Source organism: Symphodus melops (assembly GCF_947650265.1).
Source record: "Symphodus melops genome assembly, chromosome: 11".
Classification (NCBI taxonomy): Eukaryota; Metazoa; Chordata; class Actinopteri; order Labriformes; family Labridae; genus Symphodus; species Symphodus melops.
In genome coordinates, this window is record NC_136701.1 from 23031330 (window position 1) to 23053577 (window position 22248).

The 22248-nt window shown below is 43.0% G+C and overlaps 1 protein-coding gene across 2 annotated transcripts in view; it reads right to left on the bottom strand.

Moving 5' to 3' along the window:
- zbtb16a (zinc finger and BTB domain containing 16a) overlaps positions 1-21992 on the bottom strand; it is a 147253-nt gene extending 125261 nt beyond the window's left edge. Inside the window, exons 1-2 of one of the 2 annotated variants that reach the window (XM_079356717.1) lie at positions 21712-21992; positions 17197-18522 (exon numbers count right to left, since the gene is read on the bottom strand). In XM_079356717.1, the coding sequence (XP_079212843.1) occupies positions 17197-18428 (1232 nt within the window). In that variant the 5' untranslated portion in view covers positions 18429-18522; positions 21712-21992. Of the gene's footprint in view, positions 1-17196; positions 18523-20975; positions 21460-21711 lie in introns of those variants that run through there. The other variant, XM_079356718.1, reaches the window with a different exon arrangement.
- Positions 21993-22248: the final 256 nt, after the last annotated feature.

Consider the following 22248-nt stretch of genomic DNA (forward strand, 5'->3'; position numbering starts at 1 on the left):
GGCCAGAGAAACCAGTAATTTTGAGATTCTTCTTTTGAAGGTTTTCTTCTGTTCGGGGTGGAGTGTTGGGGGGTTTGCAGCGCACTGGCAGCTGAGGCAATCTGGGTCTCAAGCACATCTAAGGTTGGGCAATTAGTTCCAGTGCCACTATTAATGTGCTGAAGGGGCGCGCTCTGCGGGGGGTTGAGGGCTCGGCTCAAAGGGCTTCGGTCCTTGCTGGGAGGAGTGGGGGTGAATATGGCCAACAAAGGTGGGGGTCAGGACCTCAGGGCCATGTGAAAGCTGCACCTCGTCCACTGACCTCCGAGAGCCTGTACAGGCCCGAAAGCCGAGCTGCAGGCCGACAGACAGCGAGAGCAGCCGTCACAGTTTGGAACTGTTCACCACTGAGACTATTTAGAGTGTGAAAGGAAGATGATCTACGTTCATATATCGGCACAACAGCAGTCTTTGATTGATTTTGTTGAAAGTCCTTAAAAGGGACCCCCTCCTGTGGCTTGACAGGAGTTACATTACACAGCCTGGAAACATGACGTTTGTTTTTAGGACATTATTCCACACTGTACTGGTAAACATTTTATTGATATTCGGGTTTTCAGGAGGTCACGCTTGTGTTAAATGTTTGTTTTTTTAACAATTATCAAATATAATTTATTACAAATTTCACTTATTGTACATATACAATGTTGACATCACTGAAGTTTTTTTTTTACATTTTACCCTGTGACATGAAAATGTTTTTTTTAAGACTGCAGTTTTTTCCAAAACCATCTAATTATTGGAATTAGATATTCAACAATAATTAGAATTATACAGCTCAACTGAAAAACTCGATCATTTATTTTTGGCCAATTTTTCTTCTCCAGTTTTCTTCTGAACAATAGAAATCCTTAAATCCTCCAAATTTCAGACACTAGAGTTGAATCATAATGACTTCATGATAAATCTTTTTAATAAATGATTAGGCTGGTTGATTATTTTTCCATTTCTTGACAAACCAATCCCTGACACACTAAATGTTTTTATGTTTATTCTGATATATAACCCAGGTTAGTGACCTACACATGAGCCACAACAATATAACCTGACAATGATTTTTTTTTTTTTATTGTACGGCCTTGTTCTGGTCTACTTTGCCTTGACACCCACATGCAGCCCACATCTCTCTCCTGGGCTTTTGATCTCCTCCGTTATATGTCAAGGACATTTAAGGGACAGAAAGCGAGACATAGACAGAGAAAATGTAATGCCAACACGGCCTTTATGTGGTGTCGCTCGGCTCTCTGATGCAATATATTAGTACTCTGTGCATGATTTTAGGAGTGCCGCGGCTGCTGCAAATGAAAGACGACAGTAGCTGTTGACAAAAACTGAATAGCTGTGTTTGAAACATAGCTCTTTGGAGCCAATACGGATTCCCTTTTACAGGCCTGAAAGGAATAAATAAGTATTTTGTCGAATATGGACGGACTAAAACTGATCGAAAGGTTACTATTTTTCTCTATGTGAGCTGGTTTTGTTTTTCTACAATTTTTTTGATTGTTAAAAATCTAATTATCTGAAGTCTTAATAGTCAGCCTCCATGCTCTTACTTAATGTGAGATACCTCTAGGTCATTAAAGCTTTACGTTCAAACTTATAGTATTTTTATTTTGTTTTTCTGGGTTTATTTATTTCATGTTATTTTTAAAACACATTAAGGAGTGTTTGTTTTCTGAAATAAATATGCAATTAAAGTTGCTTTTATAAAGTCACTGTATCGCTGGTAAAGAATCTTTGTCGAGGAAAATATGGAAAAGAGTGATGTTAATGATTTTATCTGATACCTGCTGAAGTTGTTTCAGACATTTATAATTCCTTTAAAGTATCTAAACATCGAAATGTATGTCGTCACTGATCATTTCTTTTTCTTCTGTTCGACATACAGAGACATCAGCATTCATTTCAGTCAGTTTCAAAACAAGTTAAATCTACTCACAGGAGCTTTAACAGATTTTTTTTTAATTAAAATTAATCTATGGTCTTTATGTAAAAGTAACAACAACGCTACTTTCGTGCTCAAAAACGGCAGTAAAGTACAACAGCTATGTTTCCAGGAAGACCTTCAGAAGTATAAAAAAGCTTTAAAATTAAACTTAAAGCTCCTGTGGGATTTTTTGGGGGACTTTTGGTTTGAGTCGATTTTGGCATTAATTGTCAAAGCGGTTCCTCTTATATCGTTGCTTATTTTTTAAGTCAGGATCAAGTATCCCTTACTTAATTTTTAAACATAAAAGTCGGTTTCGGAGGCTTAATGTCACTCACTTTCTTTGACAGCTACCCGGTAACAGCAGTCATAAGCATTTAAAAACACACAGGAGAAATGATTAGTCTTCTTACTAAATGTCTCTTTTGCTTTTGTACCTCATAAAGAGGCATCTACTGGAGCTTTAAGCTCCAGCAGACTCTACAGCTCTGAACACGTTGGAAAAAGAGCAAGTACATTCTTCTCTGTGCTCTAGCTTTTTGAAAAGAAAAGAAAAAAAGGCCGTTGAAGAAGACAAATGGTTGCTTATCTCTCTGTCTCCTCATTGGTCATTGGTGGTTCCTTCAGCCAGATTTCAAACCTGCTGCTTCGGCTTGGCGGGTTTGGCCGAGGCGCTGACCACTAGAGTTTGACAGGAGTCTTTGTTTTCACTCAGGACAATAGGGGTGAGAGGTGGGGGGTCAAACCAAACTCCTACACACACACAAGCACCCACCCACCGCATCCCCCCCGCTTCATCTGTAAAGTCCTCGCCTGCTGACCTCTGACCTCTCCAATCATTGTCCAAGTTAAAATAATAAAATCTGTTCCGGCAAACGAATGCCTGGGAGACTTGTGTCTTCATTATACGCCTGTGCTGGCGTCTCCCTCTGTCCAGGCCTGCTCGTGTTGAAGGTTGACATTCAGATTATGGTAAGATTATGTTCTGGCAGATGGTACCAGTTCTCTTTATCGTGCCGGCCCCTGGGCAACTTCCCATGTCTTAATGAAACTCTGCAAACAGGATTTAGGTTGGTAATGGACAGCGTGGGATTGAGCTAAATAAATGTACGTGACAAAAACTCCTTTAAACACCAAGGTGAAAGATCCCGCTCCGACCTGCCATGAGACCATTTGAATCAGTCAGAAAACAGGGATTACCTCACAGTATTGGATGTCACGTGAGAGAGTGAAGAAGACCCAGATGAGTGAATGTGAAGCGTTAGGTTACAGCAGGTTAGTGTTCATCTTCATGTTTCTTCAGCTCTTACAGTCCGGTTGTGTTGGGCTTATGTAGGTCACAGAGTCACTTCGGGACAATTGGAGCGAGCGCGCAGCTTTTTGTGACGGTGTTTTGTTTTCACTTTTCGGAGCTACACCCTGACAAGAACTAACAAGAACAAAACACCTTTTGAATCCTAACGTTACTCTTTGTGTCCAAACATTCATCAGGGTGACAAGATGTCTGGACAACTGATGGACAAGAATTCAAAGAAGAAGCCTAAAAAAATCTCTTTAAAAAAAAGTGCCTTTTAATTGGAAATGGTTAAGTCTTTTTAAAAAGTGCTTTTATGACGTTTCTTACGATGCTGGAAATGTAGACTTTAATATGATATGAGGAAACATTAATAACCGTTTTGACAACTCTGCAAAAAAAATGGCTGCTGTAAAAGAACTTTTCCTGATTTCACTGGACGTCATGAGAGCGTCAAAGAGCAGCAGCCTTTCACGTACGGATGTTCCTCTATAAGGTGCTATTCAATAACATGCTTTAAGTCCACTTCTCTAACGTTGTACAAACGAAGGGTCTCATCCGTCACCTGCGTTGTTGACACTGATTCACGCTCATTGTTGCGATCGCTGATACAAGATTGGAAACTAATCTGCAACATGGACCAGTTACAGGAATGTTACTTTTTTTTTTCAGATTAACATGAATAGAAATAGCGTCGTGGGATCACACTATGTTTCTGTGTAGATTGTGATCACTGTATTCATACTTTCATGGCTGTATCATTCAGGCGATATAAACGTTTAGGTTCAATCACTTCTTTCATGTTCTCCTGTAATTCAAGCTGCTGAACAGTAAAGTACATTTCATCACAGATTAGCTTGTTTGGACTCATCACGACCACCTCTCTCTCCTCTTAAGCCAACCCCCCCTCCACCACCTTTTCTTTTCCCCTGTATGAAGCTGCACCCCCCCTGCCCCAAACACACAGACAAAAGTCAGGTCTGTAACCCCTGTGGCCCCACCCCCCGTGCTCTTTGACCTATAGTGGAGGCCTGGCTGAGCACAAACAGTGGTCTTCCCCTGAAGCCCCCCCACCTCTACCTCCACCTCCATCCTAGGCTCCTGTTTCACTCGGGCAATGAAAGGGCCTACTGTAAATAACGGGGGCCTGGCTGACCCCAGCATTTATCTGGGCCTGAGACCCCTGCATCCATCCTACTGTAACAGAGCCTGCCCCTCACAATAGACTCTCTCATGGGTGTTAGATGGTGGGCTCTCTCCCCTGTGCCCACTCAGAATAGGGATTAGAAAAAAAAAAAAAGAAGGGCCCCTGTCAGGTCTTCAGAGGGGGTCAACCCCCTCCAAAACCAGCATCACAACCCCATCCCCACAGACACTTTAGCCTTTGTCCCCGTGTGAGACTTGGGAGCAGGGAAGGATGGAGGGAATGTGAAGGTGGGGCTAAAGCCTGAGACCAATCACTCTGACAAAATGTGGGATCAAACCCGCGGCTTAGAAACACCATCAAAGCTCACTCTGTGCAGTGCAGACCCCACCAACACGTCTCCACACCCACTCTGTACGTCTGAGGTTAAATATGACTACACCTCTTTTTTTAATGAACTCTCTACGTATCTCCTTTTCGTGTTATTTGGAAAGAACTACAGGATTTGAGGCTCTGCTGGAAGATAAAGTGAAGTGATGAGATGACTTAAAAAAAAGTGTTTGGGACATTTCGCATGTTAAAGAGTTTACATTCAAGGATTTAAAGCTGGTAAAATCAATGGTTGTCGGGCTCATATTTTCATGTAGTTTGTATTTTTAATGTCTTGATGTTTTTAAAAATCTGCTTCTTTCAAACGGTGTAAAGCGCTGAGGGTTGCTGTGTGTCCCTGCCGTGTAGGGTTCAATACGTTTAACCTCCATCATAAAGTTGATTTCATTATAGGATCATTTGCTAAATATTTTCTTGAAGATTTAAATTATTTATCAGAGAAAAATGCCACACATGAAAGTTAAAGTAACAGTCCATCGCTTCGTTAATTTGGAGTAAAATCAGAGATTTTTTTCACAGTTCAGCATCACACACGCATGTTTGTGTGATATTACATGAAACTGGCTTACAATGATGACCACTAACACGAGACGAGAAACTCATTTAAAGGAGATCGACAGAAAAACGCTAAAGACTCTTTTATCAGAAGGGCGTGAAATCAAATATGACACCAAACTGTATGCATGTGATCCAGAGACTTCCCCCTTCTTCTTTTATTTTGTCAATTATGAGAAGTATAACTTCTTATGTTCCACACTTTGCTGTAATTGATTTGTTTTGTTTTTTTAGAACTTTTTTGATTTATATTTTCCAAGTCTGAACTTTAACTTTTGTATATTTTGGAGGAAGTTTTGTACTTAAATTAAATGTTAAATAGCTTTCATTGCTTAGTGAAAATCCCTTTAATTCAGCTTCTGTGAATAATTTATTTTTAAAAAGTCTTTATATCTTAAGAGGCTGAGAAACTTTAAACAATCTAGCAGCATCTTTGCTGTCACCATTTTAAAAGCACTAAAGAAGAACGTTCATCCCTTTCTACTCAGTTTTTAGAGCAGTTAATTCATTTCATCTTTATGCTTATCCTCTATATGCACAATGATAAAAAAAAAAACTAAATCATGAACGAAATCTTTGAGGGGAAAAAAACATTTTTTATTTCATGAATTATGATTGAATGTTTTAACCCTGGTTTATTGATCCTCCAAAATGTTCAGTGTTGGTTCCTCCTACAGCACTTGCTGTAGATTGAAGAAAAAGTACCAAAAATACAGAGAGATAAGTTAGCTGATGATAAAATGTCTTCACACCCGCATCCTGCCTATTGCCCAAAGAGAGAGAGACCAAGAGAGATAGTAAGGAAGGTTTCGGGTCAGAGGCTAAGTGAAATATATCCCCACTCTGAGGCATGCAAGAGAGAGGATGCAGGAAGCTGAGGGCCAGAGATAAGGGCACAGGCGTGGGCGATAAGCACCCAAACACCTGTTAGGGAAGCTGCAGCTCCTCGCCTCAGACCAACACTCACAGGAGGCAATAAAACACACGCAGGGAAGGAAGGGGAGAAAAAAAAAAGAGTCTATGGACGAAACCATCAGAGTGAAAACTGCTGCTGTAATCTGCTTTTCTTCTCCGATAGGTGCAAACTGCAGAGGGTGTCTGGGTTTCTGCTGCACGTACAAGGGGGGATAAAACCCCTTCCTGTTTTACACCACGCTTAATGGCATATGGCGGGAGCCTCCAGCATCATTTGTAAGGTCAGCGGCGAGACAGGAGTGGCAGAAATGATGCTGTTTGAGTCATGACATGTCAGAGCCACCCGCTTCAGTGATCAGTCCACGAAATGGAATGGCTTTTTTTTTTTCTCCCCCCTCTCTCCTTCTTTTACTATCCAACTCTCGCCTTTCAGGGCCCAGGGACAAACAGACAAACACAAAACAATCTGGAAGCGGTCAAGAGAGACCTTGGAGACGCCTGACAGTCGGGCAGTAAACAAGAAAGAGAGGATTCATAATGTGTCACGGGGAAATTCATGCTGCAGCAGAAGCTTTAAACAACGTTCAGCATCACATACTTCATCAGGACCGATATAGTCATTAGGGCCAGACTGATGATGTCATAATCTAACAGCCAATAGTCAACGTTACGAATGACTGACATTATGGTGAACACTTACACAAGTATACAGTACATATTATCTGCTCATCAAATCGCAAAATGTCGACTTGTAATCAGTGACAGTGATGAGTGGATTTAAAAAGACTTGAGAAAGGATTTAACATGTGCAATGTTAATGTTTTTTTTAAATAATTGGAACGTTTAACAACATCTTATTGAATTTCAGCTAAAAAAAAGCCTGCATTCATTTAGTCAGAAATGTAAAGGAAGTAGTGATGTTCAAAGCGTCACATAGCTGGTGTCTGACGCTAATGAAGGGAGATTTCCTCTCCAAAAGTGTAAAACAAAATGGGACATGTTTCTACATTTCTTTGTTAAAGGAGGTTGGTTGAATGTAAAGGGGCTTTAAACAATAGTTTAAAAAATATCAGTGTCCTATCCCTGGGCAGGAGGCAGTTAAAAAGACATCATGAAGGTGATTATTGCTTTTTTTGATTGATTTAGAAAAGTAAAAGGACTGGCAGCCAAACTTGATGTAACGCTTATTCACAATGATTGGATAGCACTTCAAATTAATAGTCTTCTTATTTTGTGTGTGTGTGTGTGTGTGTGCGCGTGTGTGTGTGTTGGAAAAATGTGTGGTTTTGTGCATGCCATGACAATAGAAGAATTTGCAAGAAGGCGTAGATGTATTTGCGGTCACTGTTTAAAATACAGTAGCTGAGCTTCAACATTTTGATCAACTCCAAGCAAACATCAATGTGACAATATGTTGACAAAACAAATCTATACAAATGTGAAGTTGGTCCTCTACATGTAGAGTGAACCTTTAAATCAACTACGTTCAATAGAATTAGAAAGAAATGGGAGAAACAACACCACATGGCTCCGCACACACACACGTCTGATAACGTGTTTTTCATTCTTAGAGTCACTGTGTTTTCAGACATTCTCGCTCTTCAAGCAGACAAATCTCCCTTCAATTGAATTCAACCCCCACCTCGCATGCAGCCTGTGTGAGGGGGCCGGCCTATCCATCATCAGCTCTCTGCCGCTGCTAATCTCTCTGGGCGTCTTCGGTCAGCAAATACATAAATCAATTATGGTTTTAAGCTTTATGCCATGATTTACCCAACTGATCCCTCCTGGATTACAGCGGAGCTTAAAACGTGTCGGTCGGCGCTAAAGCTCCAAGTCGCCTTGACATTCATTGCGCTCCTGCCATGACGCTCGCCAAGACGCATGTCATCCCACAAGTATGAATGTAAGACACTTCGGAGGAGGCTGACATGCTGCTGGTGATGCACTGTGACGTTCAACTTTGGTTTACATATTGAAGATCTTTCTTTCGTCACGTGTAACAGTTCAGGGTCTAAACTGAGCCTAACCCTTCTAACCTGGTTGGAATAAATCAAATTTAAGCCAGTTTGTGATAAAGTGAAAAACACCACTTTTTTTTTTTTCGGTGACCTGCTCCGTCAACCAACAACTACAGTAATGGTTGCATCCTCAGTGGTTTAAAGCCAGTTATATAATTCAAGACACGAACTTTAGAAAGTTAGATGTGACACTGTTTTGCCATTCAGTAAAAACTGAACTTTCAGAAGAAAAAAAAAAACATCTTAAATTGATGCTAGTTGCATAAAAAGGACAAGCACTTTCTCAGAAATATTTCATGATGTTTTTAGAGCTACCATCTTGACAGAAACTGATTTAACTTCTTAAATTTTGGCATTGGTTAAATTATAAGACGAATGGTGAACCTTCAACCCTATTACTCATATAGCGCAAAAAAATGTTGTTTTTGCCATGTCATGCTAGTAATACTTAGCGTGTAGTTGCTTCATGTCAGTTTTTATCAATTCTAAAGATATTCTACATGATCACATTTCCTAAATGTGCTCTGACATCAAAATAAATTACCAGATGTTTCAGTGGCTGTTTGATTTTAGGTTTCAATCACCTGAAGCCCTCAAAGCTAGCTAGCACTAGCCTAGCATTCACCTGTTGTGCAAACATGGCTCCTCAGTTCTCTGAGGGGCGGATTAACAGCTAACACGGTTTTACTTTGGCCTCAGTTTCCTACCTGAGAGCTCCTTTGTGACAGGTGATGGTGGAAGAGAATGGGGGGTAATTTTTATGACCAGCTTCTTAGCGTGCTGGTATCACTCCATTGGGGCCCCTTGCCAATCTCTGGCAAACCATTCAAGTGGCAACAAAGAGGCTAATTAGAAGCTCTCTCTCTCTGGAAGCCTGCAGAGGGCTCTGGTTTGATACTTCCCAGGGAGGCTCGGGGGCCTCTGAGGTGGCGGTGGCAAGCTTTTCACACTCGCATACACACACACACACACACACACACACTCGCAGGACGTTTGTGAGCACACTTGGGTTGGCCCTTTGGCTCGAGCACATTTGCTCATTGTGAACCATCCTCCCTACGGTCTGCCAGAGCAATAGAATCAGAGAGGGGGAACCGACACATCTTCTTTCATGTGGCGGGGACCCAGAGAGGGGATGCTAATGGGATATCGATGGGATTAGAACCCAGAGCGTTCAGGAGCAGGAGAACAGAGGCAGGGCTCCATGAACTAGAACTAAAACCCACTCAGCTTTAAGGCCGAATCATTCTAATACTATTGACATTTTCGTTTTTAATGGGAAAGTTGACAATGATGCATGCACTTTAATACAGTAGGGGGTAAAAAAAAAAGCCTGCAGAGAAAAGAAAGTCAGACAAATAAAGGTTTACAAAACAAGCTGCTGAAAGTGAATCACTGCATTTAAAGAGAAACAGTGGCACGAGCTGATCCCCTGCCGACACTCACCGCCGCTCCTGTGAGTAGAGATACACATCAGGAAGTTAAGGCCGATAACACATTTGCATGTCACCCGATAACTGCCTGTAATTAGTACTCCCCTTGAGCCACCCCCCCCCTTCACAACAAAACAAAACAAAAAAGGGAAAAAAAAAACCCTGCACGCTCACATGGACACACACAAGGCCAACTTCCAGTACAGTATGTTATCCTTATCCCTCCCTGCAGACCACAAGGCCCCCACGGGGACAAAAGATAGGGGCCTCAGTGTGTTCGTTTCATAGCAGCCCCTGCCAGACCACATCAGCAAAGGCCACGTCTGCCGAGCGCTGTTAGCCACACAGAGGCAGCTGGTCGCACCGAGTCAAGCTGCTAACTTTTATTACAGAAGCACCTCCCTCTGCTCTTATCTCGGGGAGGGAGGCGATCTAATCAGACTCGCCACCGTCTACATATTAGCCTCCCCCAACACACACTCCTTTTTCTTGGTGTTAGCCTTCTGATTTTCTTCCTCCTTTCCAGTCCAAAAAATCTTCTCAATGCCTTCTAATAAGCAGCTCTAAAAGATATAAAAGAGGGCGGCTCGCCTGACGACACTGCAAGACTGCCTGACAATAAAATGCCTCATCTGTACTAAGGTTTGTGTGTGTGTGTGTGTGTGTGTGTGTGTGTGTGTGTGTGTGTGTGTGTGTGTGTGTGTGTGTGTGTGTGTGTGTGTGTGTGTGTGTGTGTGTGTGTGTGTGTGTGTGTGTGTGTGTGTGTGTGTGTGTATAGTCCATTCCACATGATGTAGCCCCCTGTGTTAAGTCTTTAATCGATACATCTCCCTATCCTGACAGTGAGGACAGAGCCCAGATCTGAGATCAGAGCGATGGCGGTGTAAATCTTTACGGTTCAACCAGAGCCTTTTAAAGCCTGTCTATAATTGGGCCTCAGCCAGCAGCTGCCTCGGCTGTAGCTATTACCACGGCCCGGTCAAAGCGCTGGTTCCTCGGGGGCATAAACAAAACATCGAACCTCCTATAAGAGGAAAAAAAAAACAAAAAAAACACCTGTATGAGGATAAAACCAGAGAAGATGTTTTCGACGGACTTAAATGAACCCCTCTGCTCACGTCTGTGGCTGAGGTATTTCTTGGAGTTGTTTTTTTTTTTTTTTTTCGTTGAGTGAGGCTTTTTTGTGCAATTGGAGTATTACACTTACATGTACTGTACCTCCGAGTGTGAGCTGGGGAGACTTAGCTCACTGAGTGATTTCAAATAGAGGGTAATCCACTGGCTCGTAATGGATTCTTTGTTGGCGGGCTTCTTTCAGCAAGCAGGAAAATGCTCGCTCACTTTTACAGGTTCGGATCATCGACGAGACCTTGTTTTCGTCAGAGTTATCTATTATAGAGTACAGGTGACACGTAGACTCAAGAGAGACTGGAACACTTCTGTCAACCAATTTTAAAAACACTCCAGATTATTCCTGTGTTTTCTCTTCCTTTTTGTTAGTTCAGCAGAAAAGAAGCGACACGACCCTGATGCATTAACAAAGAATCCTGAATGCAGGAATAAATAGCTACAGAAACTCTGCATATTGCACAAATGCACACTGGAAATCAAAATGCACCCTCTTGACAACAACAGTCATAATGTTCCTAGTGCAGCCCGTTAACTGATAAGTTTTTTGCATGAATTGAATTTCCACTGTTTTTTCTATTCAGATGCAGAAATATTTGGCTTTCACAGTCTTTCATTTAGAGAGGTCAAGGTAAGTATGTGAAACATACAGGGTACATGAAGAAGAAGAGAAAACGTTGAAGTTTCAGCTCTTGGTTCATGAGAGTTGTCAGAACTACCTCGCTTTGTTTTAGTGATTGTATGACAGTAAGACATCAGATCTGTGTGATGATAGTCGCAGCTTTGGAGGCAGCAGCGCTTCTTTGACTGAAGCCTCAACAATGTTTTCAGACAACAAACAACAAGCAGCATTGGCAACAATCTTAATCTATTTACACAGAGCAACTACATAACACTGCCAACTTGTAGATTTCCTGCAAAGTGTTTGCAAAGCAAAACACTTAAGATTTAGCAGCCTGTTATTTGAAAGATTAATTTTGCTTTCCTTCATTTTCCAAATTTTTTGATACATGTCATGTATCAAAAAAACTATCTGTTCTTTTCAGAGGAAGATCTTAGAATTTCAGCTGAGCCAAAGAAGTTCAAACCGAAGTATGGGACGGAGTCTGGTGAAGTGAAAACCAGAAAAGCTAATCCTGAGAGGGAGGTTCCTCAAATCAGCTCACCCTTATTTCATGAAGAGCTTTGACTAAAGAGCAAGAAAATGTCATTGTAAAGTTAGGCTAACAGAAAAATCAAAGTCGTGTTCATGTTAACACATGCCGCACACCCTGAAAAATTCAGGACATTTTCAGGAATTTTGGGGATGCTTGAAAACGCCGATGGAGGGAAGATTCTTAAAACTGTTACACGTGAGAAGTGGAATTAGTAATTAAAATCTTGGTTAATCAATCATCATATCAAAGAGAGAAAAAAAAAAATCAGATTATTTGTTAAAAACAAACAAAGAGATCTCTGGTCTTAAAGCCAGCATCTACCAACCTTCCCTTGTAGTCTTGTTTATGCCACTTACACAACTAGCATAACAGAGGCCGTTTAGACTGACCTCAGTTGCTCCTGGCTTGAATGTATAGAGAAAGAAAGCCGTGGTTAATGGTTGATCGTGACCAAATCACACAAGTGTCAGTGGGTAGAGAAACCTTCCACTGTCCTCACCTCAGTGTGCAGGGTATATGTGTGTATGCATACATCGTTATCACCTGCAACAAACGCCACGGGCCGCTATCTTTGCTCAATCTGCTCTTGGTTTACTGAGGAGTAGTGCCAAGGGTTATCTGTCCTACTCTGATATGCACAGATAAGAGCCTTGGGCCCACTGTTTAAACACCTGGGGCCCGGGGTATTAGAGCGCCCTCCTGCACCCCCTGTGCCACAAAAGAAGAGGAAATGGAAGAGCGAGTGCTGGCTGCTGCTGCTGCTGCTGCTGAGGGCAATGTGTGTAGAAAGTAATGAACACACGAGTGTGTGTATGTGTGTGCGTGTGTGGAGGTTAATGCAGGGGTGATTACTTTAACCCTTCCTATTTTACCCCAATACTAATATCAATAAAACACGTAACGTGAGGAAAACAGAGGCAAGAATTAACTGGCTTGTCTCATCTATGCACGCCTCCTTCCCTCCCCTTATAAAAACCTGAGGCTAATCATGAAAGACAGAGTTAAAGCATTGATGCTTATCATTAATGTTTAACGGCTTTATGCTGGAAAAGCAGCCCTTTAAAATAGGCTCTTTTTTCACTTATGTGATGTACATTACAGCGAGGGTCAGTCATTTGCATGAGAATGGACGATTAAGTGAAAGAGATAAACCCAAGGCTAGTTCCCGTGAATTGGATGCTGTGTTTGGAATACCAAGCAGTGGAGCGTTTTTCTTTTTCCCCTTTCGCCCCGTCAATGCAGAATTAGCCCCCTGCATCATGCATTTATTTTCCCAATAATCACTCAGGCCCTTCCTGTGTTGATTATTTTCTCAGTGCAAGGGTTACTAAAATATTGCTGTAATCCTGTCTCCCTGTAGCAGCAACAACACTCACCCTGGGCTTCCTTTAAGGAATAAATCTCGGGCTTGTCAGTGGGGAGGTGGTGGAGTGGATTAGAGGAGGAGAGATGTGGAGAAGTTGTTGTGCTCGGATGGTATAGATGAACTGCTTAGATGCTGTCTGCAGAAAGTGAGATCCTCTCCCCATTTCTTTGGACTTTAACATAATGTGGAAAATTACTGAAAATGTTGCTAGGTTGCGCTTTAAACACTTTAGTTACAGTTGTGAGATCTCGCAGATATTGCGATGCTAAAAAAAACTATTAACTAACAAGAAAATTGTTAGCAATCAGTTTTTTCCCCCCAAAATATCTTGTTTTGTATTTAATCACGCTGGTAATAAAGGGATAGTTGTTATTAGAGTATTTCAAACACTAATATTTTAAAATGTAAAAAAATAACAATACTGATCTGTTTAAAACACAATGGCAACAAAAAGAAGTCCGAGCCAGCTAATACTAGGTCATTTCTTAATTTTACATCTGGAAAAGTTGCCAGTGTATTCATGCAATTTAGATATTGTGTCAAAGTACAGAACAGTTTGACAACCTTACTTGATCTCAGCGACGCGTACTTGAGTTTGGCTAACAGTTTGAATTGAAAACAATATTAGACGGGTAAAAAAAAGCATCTATTGAGTGTTGAAACATCTCTTGGAGTTATCCGATGAAGTAAAATTTAAAAAAAATCTGTCCTGGTGTAAAATATGTATGAAAAGCGATGTGGTTTTGATATCTCTCCTAAGAGGTAGCATCTCTTATGGCAAAATATCTAAGAAGCATTTCCAACCCGCCTGGCTTTTTTTAAGAGCCGCGTCCTCACACCACCTATGGAAGCAGTACAATGCATTCAGTCTGACTGTGGTGTTTATTTATGATATAATCCAGGACACGGAGGAATGAAAGGAAGCAGATACCAAATTTATACAGGAAGTGGGTACTTTCTGGTGCATTCATTTTAACACACACACTGACACACACAGACAACTCACACCGGCGACCTGTGCCACATCTGGAAACAATTACGCTCATGTTTGACTTGACCTGCGTGCACCAAAGTGAACTCTGCCAACTTTTTTATGTGTTTGTTGAAGAGGCGGCAGTGACCCTGACACAGAGGCAGTGGGGAAATGAAGCATAATTACGCACGAGGAGGGGGGGGGGGGGGGGGGGGGGGGGGGGGAAGCAGAGGCTTGGACTTGATATGCTATCAAATGACCCGCACTGGAATTTGTGAGGACACGAGCAGCGTCTGAATTATCAAGCATCTCACACAAAACCTTTCATGTGCGGACGGGCAAAGCAGACAGCGCATGATGCAATGTTTGATTTCTACACTTCAGGAGGCTGTCAGGACAGCGCGTACAATTTTAAACAGTGTCGTGTCGGTGTATCAACCAGTCTAAATTAACCCATTAGTATGCTGTGGGGCAAAGCGGGAAGATCAATGCATGAAACGGTTTGGAAATCTCCTTTGATACAAGATTTCCCAGCTTGAGCGGATTGATGAAATTCCTCTTGAAACACAGGCAACCATTTCACACGCCAGACTTTTCTCAAGACAGAGACGAGCGTAGCATGTCTTTAAAACACAGCGAGACTACATCAGTGCAACTTACACTGAAGCTTTAGTGCATTTTTCATTTGGTTGTCGAAGAGAAGTGATCACGAGTGGCCCAAAATCCACTTTTACAGTATCTGTTATTTTCATTTTGAGCACTCATAGTGTAAGCCCAAGCAGAGACTCCACTTTTATTCAATGAATAATGAGCTCGAACTATGAAGGCCAAACTCATTTGTGCACTTTAAGGAGCAGCTTGCCAAAATCACAAACAACAGAATAACTTGTATTTTTGTATAACAAGGTGAAGAACTGCAAACAAGGACGCTCTCCTTTGAATGAACATGTTCGACTATATTCACTTTTGTTTTTCTTAAAACAAGCGAGACCGATTTAGAAAGTGGGTATGTGTGACTGAATGAGTGCAGCTCCAACACATGCATACCAAGATACTGGCTGAAGAAGCAGGAGGGGATGGGTGATGAGGTTTAAATCTTCAAATGAACTTTAACCACTGTGCATTCCTATTGATTGACACAAACATTACAGGGGGGGGGGGGGGGGGGGGGGGCGGCCTTCAAGTGAGAAAAAGACCTTGAGTCACAAAAACATTCTGATGGTGCAAAATCCACAAAAAGTGACGCAAGTGCATACCTCGAGTTGTTCCTACGACCATTCTGACTCATGCACAGATATGTGCAATGACAATGCAAAGCCAGTTTGTACCCAAGTACCTGAAACATTTCCACATTCCCCAAAAGGGATTTTTATAGAGGGATGTAACCAGAAATGAAATATGATATTCCAGATTTGTGGGAAATATCAAAATGGATTTAATTTATTTTGAATATAAAATAAGAACAAGCTTTGGCGTGAATCAACTCACCAAGCTCAGGTGCAACCAATCGCACTCAGATCAGAACTAGTGTGTGCAAGAGATGTTTAGGTTTGGAGCTGATTTAATTTGTAGATCCAATTCTGCAATGCTGTGAGAGAAAGTGCTGTTTGGAGAAAGTCTGAAGGGGAGTTTAAGAAGGGTAAGTGCACACTTTTTAAGACAAATGTACGACACTTTTGCACCATGTGACATTTGTGCGTCTTCAGATTTCATGTGGGAATCAAATGGCTTTGATGGCTTTCTGTCTTCTGTTCACAGATTTTGAATGTGGACGTCTTCAGTTGGGGGAAATGCTGCAGTTAATACATAGATCAAATCTACACCCAAAAAGTGTCGATTTGATAAAGTATTTAGATATGTTTCCATCTAAAATATAATCCCTTACAGGTATGAACAAAAAACCTTTTCAGACATTTTATGATCTAAAAAAATGCAATTCTTCTTTTAATGGTTTTTCAGATTCTGCAGAATTGCTGTAAAGTATCCTGAGGGAAATTCACAGTGCCTTATGTTTTATCTCCATACACTGTGCGGAATAGCGCTGCGTCGTTTCGCTGCCTGTCCCCGGTCCTAGACCTACCTCCACCTCTCAGAGCTCAGGTTCAGCACTCATTTCCTGCGCTGACCATCAACTCCAATTATCAAGCTAAATAAGGGCCCCTGTTGTGCGGTTACAGGGAAGGGGAGGTGATTCGGGACCAGGAAGAGGCTGAGGGGGGCGGACGACTTTGGTAAGTGTGTGTGATAGCTGCCGCCCACATCTTGTAAGATGTGACTAATGGTCTCAGACAATGTTAAGACAGCACTGCTTCGGCAGGCACCTGAGCAGGCTCGGCAGTTATTGTAGGAGTGGATGTCTGGCCCCGAGCCCAGCACAAGTGAGGGTATGCGTCCGTCAAAGGATGCTTGTTAACATATGCTACTGGGTGTGGATGGATTATTCTGTCAGTTGTCATAATCACTGACACACACAAATGATAAGAAAGGAAACTTTAGCAACTTTTTGGCTCTATTTTACAAACAATGCCAGTGTTTTTTTTTTTTTTTTTATAATTAAAAGCCCAACATTTTTCTTTTTTGTTTACATCCAAAATGCCCTATGGCTGTGTCAATTTCCCACGCAAACAGGAAATAATATATGTTGTTAGTGAGATGTCCTGACAATTCTAAGGGCCAATTGTCTTTCACTTTCTGCAGCACGCCGCGACTATGTAATCTCACGTAATCTCAGGTAATCTGTTAAAAATGTGATTCATTAAATAACCCAACAGCTGTGCTTAAAGGATGAATAGCCCCTTTCATTTCCAGGCCAAAACAATCAGCAAGCAGCAACTCAGGAGGAAATTCGGCTTACCTGTGCTGCTCCACAGCTTCGTTATCTGGTAGTTCTGCACCGCAAACATTGCAACGTTCGTGCTGGTTCCTGCTGTCGGTTTTCATGCCCACTGCCAGCTCCCCGAGCTTGCTGAAGAACTCTCTCTGGATGAAGCTCTGCGGCAGGAGTCCCCCGTAGGCACTGAAGTCCATAGACATAGCCAGGGCCGGGGACATGGGGAGAGCGGAGGCCATGGACGTCGGCATTGACATCATGGCGTCTGACTTATGATTGATAGGCAGGGAGTAGAGCGAGGCCAGGTGTTTCTCCGTCATCCCAGCCATGGCCTCCAGCCCCATCTGGCTGACTTCGGCTTGCGGGTCGCCCATGCCGTCATCGCGGACGTAATGAAGCTCCCTGGCGCTGGTGATCACGCTGCTCCTGGTTGGCGTGCCTGGACCGTCTCTGTTCCTGTCCTCCCCGCTTCGCTCCCCGTTGCTGGAGGCGCTGGACTCCATGTTCTGAGGGCTGTCGTTGCCGCCCATGTCTACTTGCATCATTTCAGTCTTGATCTCGGTCATCAGGTGGTGGGCGTTTCCGTGGGCGAGTTGTTCTCTTGCAAAGCCCTGCTGGAGAAGAGACTGCCCAATGCTCATCAGGCTGTCCACAGCGGCTTTGGTAGGACTCAGGTTGGAGACACTGAAGGAGGTGGAGACAGAAGGACTCTGGTCCACCATGCCAGTCATGATGGGGAGGTGCTGGCTACCTGACAGATAATGACTCTCCATGGAATGCTTTTTGGAGTTCTTGGCTCCATTGTGGCCTTTGCGCTCTTCGTCCTCCTCTGTGCTCCCGTCGTTGGCGTTCACCTCCACGTCATTCTCATCCGAGGACTGGATGGTTTCAAGGATCTTGAGGCATTGCTCTTCCAAATACTCAATCTCCAGGATCTCTGCTGCATACAGGAGGTCGTCTAAGTCCTCCACCTTGGCCTGGAGCGTGGCAGTGTAAGCATACTCCAAAATCTGCTGAAAAGTCTTTGGTGAAAGGAAGTCGAGGGTGTAATGCTGGCTGCTGCGGTGGAAGAGGATCTCGAACATCTTGCTCGTGCACGCGAGCACAGTCCGGTGAGCGTGGAACTCCTGGCTGTCCACCATGATGACCACGTCACAAAGAGTCCCGGCCAGACGCATCTGGTTGGCTTTCTGCAGCAGGGCAGTGGGGTGATTGGGGTTCTGGAGCTGGATCATACCCATTTTAGTTAAATCCATTGTGTCGATGCAAACCACGAGGCCGACTCATGAGGCTCGCCTTCCCCCCCGCTCAGCAGTGTTTTTTTAGCTTTCTTTGTAAACAAGATGAAATCTGGATGGAGAAACAGAATAAAAACATTATCAGTTCGGATACATTCCGACGCAATGACAAAAAATATGTAGAGCAGAAAACATCCACACTGATTTTTAACACTTTCAAATTAAACAAACGTAACCGCTCTTTCATTTAAAAAAAAACAACTAAGAATCAATACATTTTATTTAGCTATTAAATTAAAACACCAGACCAAAATAGAACCGAGATTTCCTGATAGTCATCTTTCACAAAATTGTAAAAGTAAAAACATGAAAATGTGATCAATTTGCCAATTCATTTATTGAAGAATACCACTCTTTATTCTATTCACAGTGAATTCAGTGGATGGTAAACACTCCGTGCAGAGGCATTGTTCCTAAATTCAGCTATCAAATCACAGCGTATTGACTGTAGGTTTCTGAAAGGAGACAATTTGCACGCCGCCACACAGGCTCACCCTGCATACCAATCAGCGGGACATATGTTATGTTAAAAAGATGTCTTTATTTGGTTATCCGATGGGGATGTACACACAGTAAAACAAGAGTGAACTGTGGTTTTTCACTGCCTGCACGGCTCACAAAGAGCATTAGCAGCCTTTTCTGAAATTAAACAGCATCTTACTCAGTATTCTCATCACAGACGGGAGCAGAGAGCAGCGGCCAGAAATGGATGGAAAGAAAAGCAGGACAAGGCAACAAAAAAAAAAAAAAGAAAAAAAAGAAAAGCACACAACACTGCAGCACCAAACACTCTCTCTCTCTTTCTTTCTCTCTTTGCTCTCGGTGTCAAATATTCAAATAAATGATTGCCTCTCTGACCGCTGGTAGGTCCATAATCCGAGTTCACAGGGCAACAAGTTGCTCCACCTGAAAACTGCAGCATACTTGTCTCTAAAACAATGGAGCTCAGTTAAATAATGTCACATGTATGTACTTTACATAGTTTTCTCTGTGTCTCTCGTCAACATGATCATTTAAGTCTTTAGAATAACCTTCAGAATGCTCTCCTCATAACTGCAGTCGAATATGCATGAATGATAACCCACCTCTGCTGAACCACGTCTGTAATGAGGCAAATAATGACTGACTGCATTCTGACTGCTTCACTGCTAATTTTTAGTCAATGTCCTTTTCAGGTTTCAAACAGCTTAATTTTAAATTTCTCAATTTTCGATTTTAGTTTTTAAACAGCTTAATGTTTATGTCTAAAATAATGCGTACAAAGAGAAGTTTGTGAGAACTTCTTTTTTTCCCCTCTTTGCCTGAGAACAACACACGCACACACACACGCACGCACACACACACACACACATGCACGCGCACACGAAAATAAAGCGGAATATCAACAGCTAGACAACGACTTTGAAAAATAAAAAGAATATCAAACTCCCCTTACCCTTTCAAACCTGGAATAACTAGAGCAATAATCAGAATATGCAGGGAGTTAAAATGCTTCGGGGAGGATCATGGGAAATACATAGTCTAAATAAATGCGGCTTTTAGAACCTTAGGCAATGTGTTTGTTTTTTGATCAAATCAGTAAGAGAAGGCAGGTAACGATGAAAGCACAGGTTCTCTTCTGACTGAGCTCAGCCTCTCAGTCAGCAGAGGTCATTCCTAAAACCAGACATTATCTTTATTACACGCATGTCAATAGCTGCGATTTATGGCCCCGTAAACGATCAATGCCTGACGCGCTCTGTGGGCTATCAGACAAACTGTGGCTTCACCGGGACACAATGCAAAGTTGCTGTTTGGAGACTTTACCGCGCCTGTTAGCGCTCTATTAATTAAAGCACAGCGCTCCGTGCGTCTAGACAGTGTTAATATTGGCGAGTCGCAGCAGACAAATTATACAGCGCGCTATGCATTATGCAAAACATCACGCACTACATTAAGTACATTAAGCAGGGAGAGATTTTCTCACTGCGCGGATGGAAATTTAAGCCCCGCTGACAATAACCAAATTAGGGCCGACTTCACAAAAAAGGCAGAACAATCAATCTGATCACGAGTTGTCTGCCATAACGCGCCTCGGTGACCCCCGCCACAACCAAAAAAATAAACAGCGTTCAATATTCCTCACCACGAGCCACACTGACAGACACAAATGTTGGGAGGAAGCAAAATGGTTCAGCGCCTCAGAGGGGGACAATCAGGGACGTGGAGCGTGCTGGAGGAAAAAAAAAAGTGTACACGAGACAGACAGCTGCCACAATCTCTCGCAGATTCGAACCAGCTTTTTCCCCTCAGATCCACGCACAGGTGGACTTTGTTTGAGGAAGGGATGAAATCCTGAAACACTGGCTCTTTAAAACTGACAAAAAGGAGGGATGATCAAGAGGAAGGCGATGTGTGTGAAGGATACAGAGGGGGGAAAAGAGTGGAAGCAGGGAAGAGAGAGATCAGACAGTCTCGATAACAAATCAATTTGCCATTGCATCTGTTAGGCTACCAGTTCCCCACCTCACAGTGTGCTCCGCGTGCTGCTGCTGCAAGACGATTATTAGGAACCAATCAAACATCTAGTTGCCTGTCAATCAATTGTAGTCTGACTGTACAGTGGCTGGGTCGAGGTTTGTCTCTTAGATTAAAGACCAGTGTCCCCAGCACTCATCATGATGTCATCACGGCTAAATGAGCCACACTGGTGCGTCTGGAGACACAAGGACAAGGCAAAGAGTGTCACTGTCTAAAAATTGCATAATTTCCATCAAAACGAGCAAACGCGATGTCTCCAGTAAAAGTCACATGGAGCGGGGCGTCATATGTTGTCTGGCTCCCGGTGAAACAGCCAGACCTCACGTCCTCTGGCTGCGATCTCCAGCATACTAAAAAACCAGACCGAGGGAGAAGGGGGTGGGGGGTTACGTCAACCTTAACATCTCTACAACAGACTACCGTGCGTTAATGCAAACTTCAACACCTTGCAGAGCAATCAGGTAAACACTTGTTTTCATCCAGCACTCCAGTGCGCAGAGCCAACTTGCGTGCCAAAGTCGCGTTTGCTGTTAACTTCAGCATGAGGTTGAACGGGGACAAGCGGCACGATCCCCCCCCCTCCAGCGCAATAAACGCATCAAAACATCCACATGGTGAATGAAAGTACACAGAGAAAACAGTGGCAGACGCATGCAGAGTAGCGGTTCTGGCACTTGTCGCCGGGAAACTGCAGCTGCGTTTAGCCCGGTTTGGTACTCACCTAAGTTGCACGTTTTGATTCCGTATAGTGTGGGGGAGTGGGGCTACAGCATAGTAAGGCAGTTCGCAGTACCCGCTCTCTCAACACGCACTAACTCCTTTCTTCTCTCGCCTTAGCAAATCAACACGGCGCTGACGTCAACGCAGCCAGTCAGCCAGACGAGCAGCAGGCAGGCGGGCAGCCGGCGCGGTGCTCCAGTCCGTAGAAACGCTAAGAAAGTGAGACACCTAGGGGGCTGTCTCATGTCAAACGGCTGTGTTACAGTACAGCAGGGAAAGGTGAGCGACACTGCCCTCCCTCCAGCTGTGTGAATGGAACATACAGCCTACAGTTGTTCTCAAACTCCAGCCGGGGGGGGGGGGGGGGAGAGGCTGAATGGTTCGCCGGCCCTACTGGAAAAGTCAAGTGTATGTACTCCTGAAGCCCCCCTCCAACCATTTTCAATCCATTCACTGAAGTTATTAATTTAAGTGGCAGCAGAGCTCAGCGCAGGAGACTGCAAAGAGAAGCTGGGGAAAAATAATAGCTTTTACTCAA